The 13,995-nt window shown below is 36.9% G+C and overlaps 1 protein-coding gene across 1 annotated transcript in view; it reads right to left on the reverse strand.

Annotated features, from left to right (window-relative positions):
• The window catches only part of LOC119710413 (proline-rich proteoglycan 2-like), a 48,685-nt gene that overhangs the window by 25,347 nt on the left and 9,343 nt on the right, over window positions 1–13,995 (reverse strand). Inside the window, exon 3 of the mRNA XM_038159413.1 lies at window positions 12,393–12,466. Coding sequence (XP_038015341.1) covers window positions 12,409–12,466 — 58 coding nt within the window. The 3' untranslated portion in view covers window positions 12,393–12,408. The remainder of the gene's footprint in view (window positions 1–12,392; window positions 12,467–13,995) is intronic.

Here is a 13,995-nt window from a genome sequence, read left to right on the forward strand (position 1 = left end):
GAAGAAATGGTTACAGCAGAAGCAGTAATGCAACATGGTAAAGAAACGGACTCACAGAAAAAAGCATTTTACCCATCTGTTGGTTTGATACAACTAAAATACCATTATAATCAGAGAGTAGATTTTAAAAAGGAAAAAGCCTGAAAAAATATTCCTGAAAGGTGACACAGATTCCTGGAGTATAAAGTACTTTGGTGTGCTGTGTAGTGACAAGTCAGTTTCAGCTCCCTTGAAAATCAGTAGGATTTACCTTGACTAGAAGAGGAACAGGATCATAACCCTAAGATAAAAAATACATACTAGTAACTAGTACCCACCCCCTCCCCAGATTTCAGGGAGCTCAAAACTCAAAAGAAATTTTAATTAAAGCCCAAAACAAAACAGAAAAGAGATGGCAAAACCAAATTAGTGTACATGATTTGTTTTTTCATTTTGCTCCCTCTCCTTACTCAGATGGTACAAATAACAAGATTTGAGAATTTGTTTTACACTCAATATGTACAGCCACTCCAAAGCCAAGGATTAAGCCAGGAGTAGGAATTATCTGTGCAGAATCTTTCATTACCGTGAGAATCAGTCAGTCCCATCTTTTTCAATACAAGAAAATACTGTCGGGCTGAGCAACAGTACAGTACAGAAGATCATGGACATGTAACAAGCTGAGAAAATTCTGAAAGCAAAGTAAAAGCCAAAGTATTCCCAAGAATGCTTCAGGAAAGTTAATGGACCCAAACATCAAGAAACAGAAACTGCAACCAGTTTCTGTACAACAGACAGGTGCCTTCTGTTGGTTTCCTGTTTTCATTTGACCCTTTGTAAGAGCCATTCAGGGCCTGTTATTGAATGTAAAAAGAAATTCTAAGCACAAAACTTTGACAAAATGAGCAGATGGTGACTTTATCCCTGGCTGTTAGTTCACCAGGCCTTATGCATATGGCTTTCACATTAAAATTTAATCAAGATGACCATACAGATGTAGAACAAAGTGGTTTCAAACTACCACAAAGGAATGTGTCTAAACTGGGCAGCTTTGAATGGCTGAAAACAAAATAGCTTGTGACTTGTTCTTAATAGGCTTGTTCAAATTCAGAACTAAAGAAAAAGTCTCTCTAGCAGTTTATTACATATAACAGTAGCAGTATCACATTCTCTGTCTATAGAAACATACATTTCTTCTTATTCACTCTGGCATTCTTCAAATAATAGTATTAAGATTTGTATTGATACATCCCGCAAATCCTGAAGATAATAAAATTTTCAATCTTTAGCATTTAAGAATTAATCTTTCGAGGAAACAATCAAATCAAATTTAAAAGAGAAAAATGGCTACCTGGCCATAAGATCCACTAGCTCAAGCAGATACAAGGTGAGCTGGCAAGAGCACTACACACCTTACGAGATCAGATCAGTCTGAGTACAGAGAAGTGCAGTCAGTCTACAACAGAGTTCCCAAAAATGCACAATTCTTGGCTGGTCCAGTGCTACATTACACAGATGGCACCTCTGCAAAATCTTCATCTTTCATCAGAAACAAATTCATATCCTCCATCCTATTTGTCAGAACACACACACACATGTGCATACACATTTCCTGTGTGGAAGTCCCAAGAGAGGAGCAGGTGGAACCCAGATATGCTTCCTTGCCAAACACCAGAGACAGACAAGCAGGTATTTCCAGCAAAAGCATTGCATGGTGTACGATTAACCATCAGCAAGTACCTTCATATTCTGATCACAGACAGGATAGCAATGCAAAAAAAAATCTTGGAAAAGTGGAAAAATAATTAAGAACAGCAATGGAAATTAAATGGATGATAGCTATGTATGACATATAGGCCTAATTAATGGCACAAAAGAGCCCCATAAATCAGCCAATGTACTTTAAAAATGTCACACTTTTGCAAAAAAAACCACAACCATACTTCTGGTTTTGCTAAAGGCTAATACTACCTGCACGACAGGCAAAAGAATTATTCTGGGCTCTTCAGCACTGCTAAGACCTCAACTGGAATGCAATATCAACTCCATCCAAAAAATATTAAGAAACACAAGAAGAACATGAAGAGAATGGAGAGGAGAACAAGAACGACCAGAACAAGGACCTACTACAAAAGAGACTGAAATTAATTTTCTTCAGTCTTAGGAGACCAAAGGGAAACATGGTAACAGCTTTAAAATCTGTGTGGGGAATGGCCTATTCTAACAGCAATCAAAGTGAAACAAGGGGATAGGTTACTAAGTAGACATTGTGATGGTTGTTACCTACAGGCAAGCAAACATTGCAAAGGACAGTTAATCCTGGTCTGGAACTCAGGGAATGTTCTGATAGTCTCTCAGTGTACCTTTTGGCCCTATTTGTCTAGGAAACCACAAACTAGAGAGTCACTGGGTCAGTTTATATTGAATTAATATCTCATGAACCCAACTCAAGGTTACTTAAAGAGTTTGGGTTTTCTTCCTCTCCTGCCTCTAGGGTATTTTTTATGCTTGGTTAACCTGGTTTTTGAACTAGTGTTAAGTACTTGGCTTAAAGAGCTGGGCTTTTCATTTTCCTTTCTTTAATTAAAATGTCATTCTTGCACAATCCGTAATACGGACATCAATAAACTATATTTCAGTCTTTTTACCAGTATGACAAACCCTTTCTCCACTGGAGAACAGCTATTGAAGTGTCAAGTAACATGATATCCATACTACTGCATCAACACCATGTGTTGATTTGATGTAATAATCTGTGTGTGTAAACAACCTGGTCTTTGGAAAGCATGAGAGTCCCAAGATGGTACATGTGACCTTTGATCAGGAGAAGGCTTTCATGGTTTCATCCAGAGCCACATAACATTGTCCTGAGAATTCCAAACCATCTGTTCCTAACCAATGAATCAAATTTTTTCACAGCTGCCCCACATACAGTTTGCACACATTCTTTTTTTCATATTTTGAAATACCACCTGTACAGAGACTAAATGTGAAAATTGCATACAGGAGAAAAAAAAAAATCCAATAGCCACAAACTACTGTCTAGACTTTTGGATGTAAACTGAATACATCCACAGACAACAAATATATGTGGTAACCACAGCTGAAGATCTGATCCACAATACTTGAGCTAGGCTCAAATAGGTTTATAATCATGTTTTGTGATTTAAAGAGATCTTACTATGTGAAAATTTTTCATGTCTGCTCTGATAGGCAGGTGAAATTTTTCATAAACAAATATATTTCATTTATTTATTACAGGTGCAATAGGTCAAATACAGAGATTCAATACCTATAGACTGGGGAAATACTCGTGAGTCTAGAAATTCTAAGGTAAGATAGGTTTTTTGAACTGTCCTTCTATTAAATGCTGCCTCAGAGAAGTCTAAGAAGGCACAGTCATTAATCCAAAATTAAATTGACCGTGGTATGATTTGCATCCTATAATATAATGTGATAAAAGTGAAATGCTGAAAAGACATAAAAGACCAAATACTTAAATGTTAAGAATTTCCAATTAAAAGGTAGCCTGTAAACCTGCAAAGTCCAGTAAACAATAAGAAAAAGGATTAAGACTGGCAGTGCTCTCAGTGACCTAATTTACATGTGAAAGAGCTCAAATTCTGCTTAATTACATTGCAGACAAAACCCTGAATATCTAGGGTATGGATATTCATTCCTCAGAGAAATCTCTACCTTCTTTCTCTATTTGCTTAAAAGATATTTCAGCTCACTGGTATTCACAGATCCGCAGAAAACATCCAGCTAAAATATACCAATAAAAGTGTAACAAATACTGATACAAAAATTGTTTTGGTATGAGTATTTTATTAATTTCAAGATCATTTAGCTAAATATTCTGCTTATCTCTCCCTCTGCTGGATGGTCCTGTGAATCCCCTAAACTTTCTACCTTTAATTCATAATTTACATAGAAATAAACAGAAATTCATGAAACCTACCCACATTTTGGGAAAAAAAAAATCTTCACTCATGCATTCCTTCCTTTCAACTTCTTTTCATCTCCTTCCTCTGTATCTGTTATCACTCAGGTTACAAACAAAAGAATCAAGCTGTAACTGAGGTAAGACTCCCTCCTATCACAGCCTCCAGAAGGATTGTGATTTTCAGTGAGGTCTCTGGCACCATTCACTAGACAAGGAGGTTTAAAACTATCTTCTTTCCTCTCCTACAGATCATATTACACTCAACACATGTACACAACCCTTTCATGTGTTTTCGAAAAGCATATTGGAATATTAAATTCTACAGCTCTAGATTTGTAGGAGTTTGTGTGTATTTTGTGTAAGAATCTGCTTGCTCCTCTTCCTTTGGTTATTAATTTCCCTCATGGCATTTTTTCCTACTTTGTTCCAGACTGGTTTGTTTTCTGGATTTCACTTCCAAGGGGTGCTCAAGTGGACTCTAGGTATATAAGACAACATGAATTAAAGTGAACAAAATTTTAGCAACCTAAAAAAACCTGCTCCTTTATTCATTCAAGGCAAATCCACAACAAACCTCAGCTGAATTTAATAGCTCGGTAAAAAATAGTGCAACTCAAATAATATTCACTACTATATGTTTCCTAAAATTACATATGCACATTCAATTTGTTCTTCTGGACTTCTACTGTGAGACAGAACTGAATGATTAAAGTTCCCCTATAAATCCATCTATTGACAGGGCAAGTCACTTCAGCAACAGCTACTCAGAGATTCACACCCAGTCTTCCAGCCGTTTCAAACACACACACAAAAATTGAGATTCCTAAACAGATATCCAGAATTCTCATGGGCATGTGGAGTGTTCCTCGATTTCAGCAGTATTTTATAAGTAGTTTGAACATTTAATATACAAGTTCACATAGGGACTTAGGATCCTCTGTTGGAAATTATATAAATTTCTGAGTTAATTTTTAATTAGTTGTATGCAGTACCCATTCTTAGCCAGCATCAGTTAAGTTTCTTCTTAGCAGACATTGTTATTTGGATCATTAAATCATACAAACCTAAAGTTTGTTAAAACTAGCCCTGACAAGCTTCAATAAACAAAACCAAAGGGATTTGAAGATTGGGCATCTAGGATTTTAAATTTAGGGTACTTCAAGGACATTGGCATAACCAGAAGATACAAAGGAGATTAAGACCTGGAAAGCTGGAGTCTCCCCATCTGAGCAAGAGATAAAGACTAAAGAATGTGGACCAGATTAGCATGAAGAGTGAGAAATCAATAACCAATAGGGGACAGAACACTAAGTAACGAAGAGAGTTATGCAACTTAGAACCAATGAACATTAATTTCTTTGTTTGTTAAAAGTGTAGGGAGAAGTGAAAAAGTCTTGTATTGGGGTCTGTGTGGAGGCCAGAACTTTCTCAGCTACATACATACACCTCTTAGCCAAGAATAAAGTACTGTGTTACTCCCTAACACTAAAAAGGCAAAGAGTCTTATTTATCCCAAATATTTCAAGGATTTCGGTAACATCTCCATATATCAAAACATCCAAATTTGCCTATTATCCCAACCTAACAGCATTCCCTGCAAATTATACTAATTTATTAATACAAAGCATGGAGTTTGATGTTTTACATATTTCTTTTCTAATACCTCGTGCAGGATGATGGGACACATGAATACATGTATACCTTCAACCTACATATGCACTTTCAACCTGCATATGAACAGGTACTGCAAATTATTTGAAGTGCTTTTAACCTTTTTGGTATTGACATAATTTTCTTTGGGAGTGGAACAGATCCTGTCATAAGTTATGTTCTCTATTCAGCACAGTAGATCTCATCTAGTCTGGCAAAGGTTCTTCTCTGGCAATTAATTTCATGTTTTATTCATCCTGGAATTTTTTAAAGCTCCAAATCAAAATGCCACTTCGTGCATTGCAAACCACATTATGAACAGCCAGTATCACAAATAAAAGTGCTTTTTTGCATAGCAATCAGACTGCCTCTTTTCAGAGAAAATGAATCTAGCTCTGTATTTATCTCACTAATTGCACTCATAGCATTACAAATTATCACCCGCTTCCCATTTACATGATTCAAAACTCAATCTCTCTAAGTTACTAAACCAAAAGCGAGCCATACGTTTCCTCCTGAGGTGCAGAAAACACATAATTTGAACTGTTGATTTGAATGAACTAGATTTATCAGGAAAAAAGTTTAGATACTGTAACTGATAAGAGAATAATCACCTGAGAGCATGTGTGTGCTGTAAATGCACTGCTAGCAGAAAAGAGGACAGCTGATCCAGCACATTGCTGAATTTATGCCCCTCTGAAAATTATAAACATGAAGAGCCAGTGTCTTACCTGAGTTCAGTTAAATTCAAGAGATAATGTAACATCTGAATGGAAAGCACTGAGCACTTTCACAGCTTGCCCTCAAGATGCCCTCACAGCTCTAATAAGTTTATGGGTAAGGTTAGTCAGTTTTCATTGTTCTGTTGCACAAATGAAAACCAAGAATCTTTCATAAAGAGTTACATAAATGTGTGTCCCAACTAGCAGGACAAATGCATTGCACAAAGAGTTACAATTCAGGGGCCAGAATCTGCTGTTCTTATTTAGGTCCAGCTCCCACTCATGTCAATGGGTTATTTTGCTTGAAGCTGTACTGAGTAAACACCAAGAGACTAAAACGCCAGTTGAAATGCTGGATCTTAGAAAGTAGTGGGGATCAAGGTGGCAACTGACTGTATAATAACCAACAGACAAGCTACAGTGGAAAAGAAGATAAATTCTCTCTAGGGCAGAAGCCACTGCACGAGACTGCTAATTTAAAGGTAAATACTCTCACTGCAGTTTGATTCTTCTTGTATGAACTACTGAATTTTTGTGATCATTAATCTACCAAATTCCAGGTTTTCCTTTTCAAAAATTTTTTAGAAAATTCTTGTAAATAATGAATGATAGGCTGTACTATGTAAATATTATTCAGTCTAGCTTTGAGAAAATGATCTAAACCAATCACCAGCTGACAGATGTTCCTCTTCTTAACAATGATCATGTATATTTCATAGATATAACATGCATACCAGGTTAAGACTGTTCAAAAAGCAAAAAATGGCAACAAAAAAGGTTTGTTACTTTACATTTCCTTCTATTGTCCTCCTTAATTTTATTTATTGTATTTATTTGACACCCTGATAGTCAAATGCCTGTATTTGTTAATTATACTCCTCATTTATCCTGAGGAATATACATTTTTTTTTCTGGTAATGTGAGGAGGGGATATGTACTCTATGGGACATAAAAGCACCTCCATGTTGAATCATCCCACCTCCTGGCTTGAAATTTGTTGGCAGTGAGTGTGATCAGAACTACACTAGAAGTCTGCATGCAAACAGTTTTGGCATTGCACTGTACCTACAAGAAAAACAGCAAGGCTGAAGGCTTGAATTATGATCTTGGCCCTTCTCCTCCTGCCTTCCATGGCCAACTTTTTCTGAATGTCTTTTCGAAAACCTGGCATCATAACACATGCAAAAGAGTGGAAAGAATGATGTTCAGAATCCCTTGAATGCACTACTTTGGTTGATCACATCCACATTGAGCAAGCAGCCAATAAGTTCATCCTTGAGGTTCTCAAGAAGAGACATACCCTCACATCTCCTTATTCTTTTTTCTTCTCTTTTCCTTTCTTCCTTTCTTTCTCTCTTCTTTTGAGCAAGTTAAGGTGCGTTTTGTCTTTATTTTTGGTTTTGTAGGGAGATGGATTATGAGAAGTCATAATTAGGGGAGGATCTTTTGCTGGTTCAACTCAGCCTGAACCTTTGCATTTCAGCACCAGGAAGCATTATGAACCGAAAGCCAAATATATACGATTTCTCTGCAATGAAGAACCCATCCCCTTCAAAGAGAGGTTCTGTGAAAAGAAACTTTGTTAAATAGCTCCACAGAAACACTTCAACAGCTAGCAAAAGACTTTTGTACAATTAGCCCACTCACCCTCAGAGGATTTATATTTTGCTGGCAAACATGGTCCACTGTAACTACTTTCTTCACTTTCCTACACATGCAAGAGAAGGACACAGGAGGATTTGATCTTGCAATCAAATATGCAGAGATTTTATCTGTAATAAACTATGCATGGCATGAATAAAACATTTGTTTGTAATTTTCTGCAAACAGACCTTCGTATTTATGAAGTTGTTGGTTATGCATAACTTTATTTGTAAGTATGTTACAGCCTGGCAGGGTTTGTAAAACTATTGTTTTTCAATTGATTTTGTCGACTTTGTGATGCACATGGTCCATTATTGTTTCCTCCAAGCTGGAAATAAATAATTAGTCTTTTTCTTAACTGCCTATATATATATGCAGTTTTTCCCAGGATCTGAGACAAAGGTCTATTTATATGACGGTATATTGAAATATAAAAAGGAAAAACTGTCTAAGTGCAGTTGAACTGAATGCATTTGAGTAACTACCCTTGAATGCATCTTCACAGTGTTTACTTAGCTTCATCCTTTAACTTATGTGGTTTTTCTACCCTAAGAAATAACAAGAAGCATTATGTTCCTGCAGTATAATACAAGGGTCACCAGTTTTGCTCTCATGTAGGAATTATCACCTCCTCCTCTCAACTCATACTTCATAACCTTTTCAGACATTGTGACTCACTATAACTCTAAAAGAAGAATGACAATAAGAAGGATAAATGCTTCTGCTAGCAGTAATTTGAAGTGAAGCCTGTACTTGAACACTTGCTTGTGTAGAATCTTCAAGCAAGTCCTTCAAAAACAGACTTCCCAGCCAACACTGGTCATTTTGTTTCTACCAATAGGTGTGTACACACTAACACCATTAGGATGTTGCATCTAAAAATTATGCTTTTGGCTTGAGCTGTCACTTCAGGATAAAAGTATTAGCTGCCTATTGTTTATATATCTGCTTACAACTGTACCCATGATGATGGAATTCTGCCAATCAAAATGTTGTGTTTCATGCAAATAGTTGCTTTGAAGTGCTCCAGGTTTACTGAATGAACAAATAATATGTTTGTATAAAATATTCAGGGAAAATGTCCATAACCCATCAGCATATAATTGCAGTTTGCCTTTAGATTCACACAGTCTATCAACAAACCTCGTTTTAAATATGCAGAGGCTCTTCCATTTTAACTGGCTTTCCTGACAGAAATAGTACTGATAAATCAGTTTCTCTTACAGCATATAATATTGACTCTTAATAAAAATTCAATATAAAAATGAAGTAAATCTCAACCATTTAGAAGCAGGCATTGGAGAAAGATTAAGCTTCTGTTCTCTACAGCTCCTGTAAGAGATAATGGAGGGACTATCTCTCTCTTTTGACTATGTAGGAATCAAAGAGAGACTAGTCTCTCAACCTGGGGTTTTAAATCACATGTGCAAGGTTAAGCTGTGTGAGAACAATCATATTACGCATTCGCTTTCCCCCTCACTAAATTAACTGGGTAAGACATCTCCTTACTACTTTCTGTCACCTTCATGCACCAATAGCATGAGTCAGATCAGCAGTCATAAATCCCCCTTTACTCTATTTGCTTAGGATCTCAGCACCTCATTATTTAGCCGCAGGATGAATATAATGACACTCGCTGCCATTAAGGTGCCATTCTTTCAAAGAGGTTTGAGAAAAGTGCTGGATAATGTTATGACCAGAAGATAAGTGCATAGACATGGAAGATTATGATCAGGACTACAGGCTTCCTTACCTAAATTTGTAGCTCAGCACAAACTGAGGGGAGAACAGTATCTGATTATCTTTTTAGGCTGTTTGTCTTCCACTAAAATGTCAGGAACCGGGCAAACCTAAAGTCGCTAGTGTACATCAGTTACAAAGTGACCTTTAAGGTCCCTTCCAACCCAAAGCATCCCATGACTGTTAAAAAGGTTGGCCAAAAGCTGGAATCTTTTAATAACTAGAGGATGTGCCAAAGTGAGGATGAAGTACGTGCTCAATGTCAAAGTAAACAAGCTCTACATCAGGTGGCAAAGATGCTGCACGTACCAAGTCCATCTTACAAAGGTTTTCCTGGTCCTTATCAAGCCCATAAAATAAAAGCACCGTATATTATAAGGAAAAGGAATTCAAAATCTATTGCTGTTCAGCATTGTGTACAAGAGCCAAACATGGCAAAAAATAAGAAGAAAGAGAAGGAATCTTCTTCCCTTTTAACCTTTTACACTGGAGTAATTTTACTTGGTTCTTATTCCATAGTCCCACTACTGGTTTCTCTCAACTAGCTTTGAGTGCTGTCTTGAAAAACAAGTTCCCATTCCTCAGAAAAATTTAACTTCTACCCTGCCAAGCCTTGCATTAAATTTATCTCCCCCTTCATAGATGCAACACTAGCCTCAGTTTAAGATGGTGAACTCAGCTGCTTCATTATTTTGATACAAACTCCCTCCCTGGCCATCAGATTTTCTCATTGACTTAACCTGCTCTGACTGAGCTATAATCAAATTATTCAAATAATTTGAACAGCTATTATCATTAAATAATTTTTCCATTAATTATTTTAAACTGATCTGTTTAGACATAAACATAGACATGACCCACACTGTCTTTACATGAAGGAAGTGTTGCTTGGCTCTTTGTGTAATTTCTTCCTCAAAATATTTGCTCTCAAATAGGCTAATTGTTTTCCTCTACCCACACTGAGTCTGTCAGGAAGATAAGTGCACAGCTAACCTTAATACATACTCTCCCAGGGAAGAGAGTAATTTATCATCATAGAAACTACAGTATACCCAGGAGACATTAATAGTTTTACAGCCAAGTGTCCTACATGTGACAAGGTAAAACTATAATCAGCATAAGAAATCTTATATACATATAGGAAGCATGACTTCATCTGGTTCAATGCATCCAGCTCCCTCTTTTGAGTGTAATGAGCAAATCAGGCATCTTAAAATCTTTTTAAACCTGGTTTAAATGTTTTGATTGAGACAAGTGAAGTGTGAATTCAAAACTGTTAATTTTGTTAGCTTCCTGTGCAACAGAAGAAATAGATGGGTTAAAGTAAACAGTAGGTGGCAAAAGAAGTTAATGACAGCAAGCCAAGTTTGACCATAAGTCAGTTTGGATATATTAATTTTTAAAAGAGCTCCTCTACTTATATCAGCAGAAATAACTTATATGGCTTGTTTTCTCATGTTTAACCTCAAGACCTGGTTCCACTTTTTGCTTAGAACTGAGATGCCACAGACTGCTAGAACTAATAGAGCATGATCTGTGTTTTCTTTGTCTCTTTGTAGTTATAAGAATAAGACAAGCTGATAGCAGCTGCAGAAATAAAGGCCCCTCTAGGTCAGTGTGAAGAATACTTACATATCATTTGCTTCCTGGGAAGGGTGAACAGATCACATGAAAATAAACCAAACTGGCTGGTGAATTTCAAATGCCACTGTTCAGCTGACTAAACTAGTTACAAGAACAGTTTTCTTTTTGTGTTTAAATTTCTGAACTGATTCTGTTCCTTCTCTTCTATTTTCTGATAATTTCTTCTGTATTACATAACAAAAACCTTGGTAGCTTGGTAAGTGCTGTGCCTCAGCAATGCCCTAAGCCCCCTCAAAAGTTATCTTTGGACAGCAGATAGTGACACAGTCATTAATTTGGTCAGAAGAAAAAACAAAAGAAGACAGCTAATACACTAAGCAGTCACTAACAGGAGTAATGCCCATTCCTGTGACTGCAGCAGGAATCAGAGGATAAATCATATTGGAATAAACCATATTCAATAGATTTATGATCCTGGTGATCTACCAGACTACTAAGTACTGCTGGGTGAGTGGAATATGAAACTGCACAAAGTTTCACTTGACATCACATATGTAATGTACTGACCTATTTTCCTCTGGTAAGGAAAAGGTAAATTTAAAGGTAAGATCTCTTCTTCCTTTATTACTTGAATTTCAGCTAACTTAAAAAGCCGCATCACTTAGAAAGGATATATTCAGCCCTGTATCACTTGTAAATAAATAATGGTCTCAAGATAAAAAGCAGAAAGGGAAAAGATTTCTCCCTTTCCCAGTCACTACAAGCCTCAAACAGTTTTCAGATGTGTCATATGGCCAAACTGCAGTTGCTTGGAGAAACAGTGGTTTGTAAAGGTCCACGAAAATAGACATGTGCAAAGGGATGGAAATATGGTAGGAAAATATTTTATAGTTAATGGCTATGCAAACCTAGTCAATGGTCCTCCAAACAAGGAGCAGAAGGAACATCATATGGTTTATAACCATCACATGGTTTAATAATGCCTGCTCACTCAATAAATTGAAGTTACTCCAATGTTAGAGACAAGGAATGAAGTAGCGGTAGAGAATTACCTGTTTATCATTACTTAAAACATTCATACAAGTACTTATTCATACAAGTATTTTTAGAGTACTTTGAACTCTTACCAAAATCCTAGTGGAACTACAAGCAGCCACCATGGCATTCCAGAATCTTCACTGAAAGATCAAAGAATCCTCTGCTGAAAAGGCAAGGAAGAAAAACGGTCTGTAGTCAGTTCTGTCTCATTTGCTTCAAATATTCTGTCTGCAATCCCTCTTCTCTGGAAGACAAAGTAGGAGGAATCTTCTCCCTGATCTTAGTGTGAATTTAACTTGTGTGTTTGTGTCTCCATGGAGACAATGTAAACACATCTGTTTTCTTTTTACGCTTCTGATGGAAGCATTCTACACAGAATTCATCATTGCCCTGAACAAAAACATTATCTCCAGACAGAAATGGAGATCATTCCTTACACAAAGAAAAAGGAAACCTGTTTTAGTTCATTTCCATCAATGATCAGTGTCACCAGAAGAACAGAGTTTACAGCCATATCTTAAAGATCAGGGTTTGCGTATCTTGATACATTAATAATAAAATAATGTTAATAAAACAGTTGATGTTAAGTTCATGTTACAAGGGGAGAAAAAGAAAGATGCAGGATACTCATTGTCATCTGCAGAAATTCAATATTCTACAATTCTGAAATGTCAACATTATAATGCTGCCACATCTATTATACATTGTTGCCTTTTGTGTAGTCTCTGAAAATTAAAAAGTAAATTAAAAAGTAATTCCCAAGACCTGACAATAAAACTACATTATCTGTAACTTTACATTTCCCCTAACATCTATGCACTGCTAGTTAATGAAAGAGGAAAAGACATTGCATTGCAGTGGTGTCAGTTTTGTTGCTTTTGTTAAAGATGTTCCAAGAACTGGCAAAGGAACAAAAGTTTAAGCAGAGTTCATTGTTTCAATAGCTGAATGTCTATTCAGCGCCTGAGGCACATGAAACTGGTTTTTTACCAGTCATAACATTAACGGCAACAGGCATAGTGAAGTATCATGTTTGCAGTGTGCTACACACTCAGTGCTGTTTGCTAGTAGTTAATATCCTCCTGGCTCTGAGTTCTGGCAGCTTCTTAACTCAGCCACAGCCTGGTGTGATGTAGACAACTCAGCCTCATGCTATGCCTGAGCTGAAATATCTTCACGGGATCTGGAACCTGTGGAAACCCAGCAATTCCTCACAGAGCTTAGTCCCAAAGGCTTAGAAGTGGCTTCATGGCATGGGGTATATTTACATAGCACCCCTACATGCTCTGTGGCAGCCAAATTATCTAACGTTTTCCATATCTGGTGGGGGATCCTGTTCCTCAGCAGGTAGGATGTTAAGTCTGTGCAGATCTAAGTACCAAACCCAATTATATTTTGTTACAGACTGATCCAAAAGCTCCCGAGGCTATTGATCTCTTCTTATGTTGCATTACTAGTACACAGTATTTGTTCAACTCCCATTGAATGGACTGCTGGACAGAAGGTGTATAACACAAAATTACCTCCAACATAGATGGGGTGAAATGAACTGCAGCATACTGATAATGGGTTTGATGGCTCAGGCCCCTACTGCTCCATAAGGATGTGGTAAGAGCAAATTACCAGACGTACCACAGTGACAAACATGCTCATTAGCAGAGGTTGTTGTTTTGCCGGGGAAGACAGCCCCTT

The sequence above is a fragment of the Motacilla alba genome, chromosome 20 (assembly GCF_015832195.1).
Source record: "Motacilla alba alba isolate MOTALB_02 chromosome 20, Motacilla_alba_V1.0_pri, whole genome shotgun sequence".
Taxonomy (NCBI): Eukaryota; Metazoa; Chordata; class Aves; order Passeriformes; family Motacillidae; genus Motacilla; species Motacilla alba.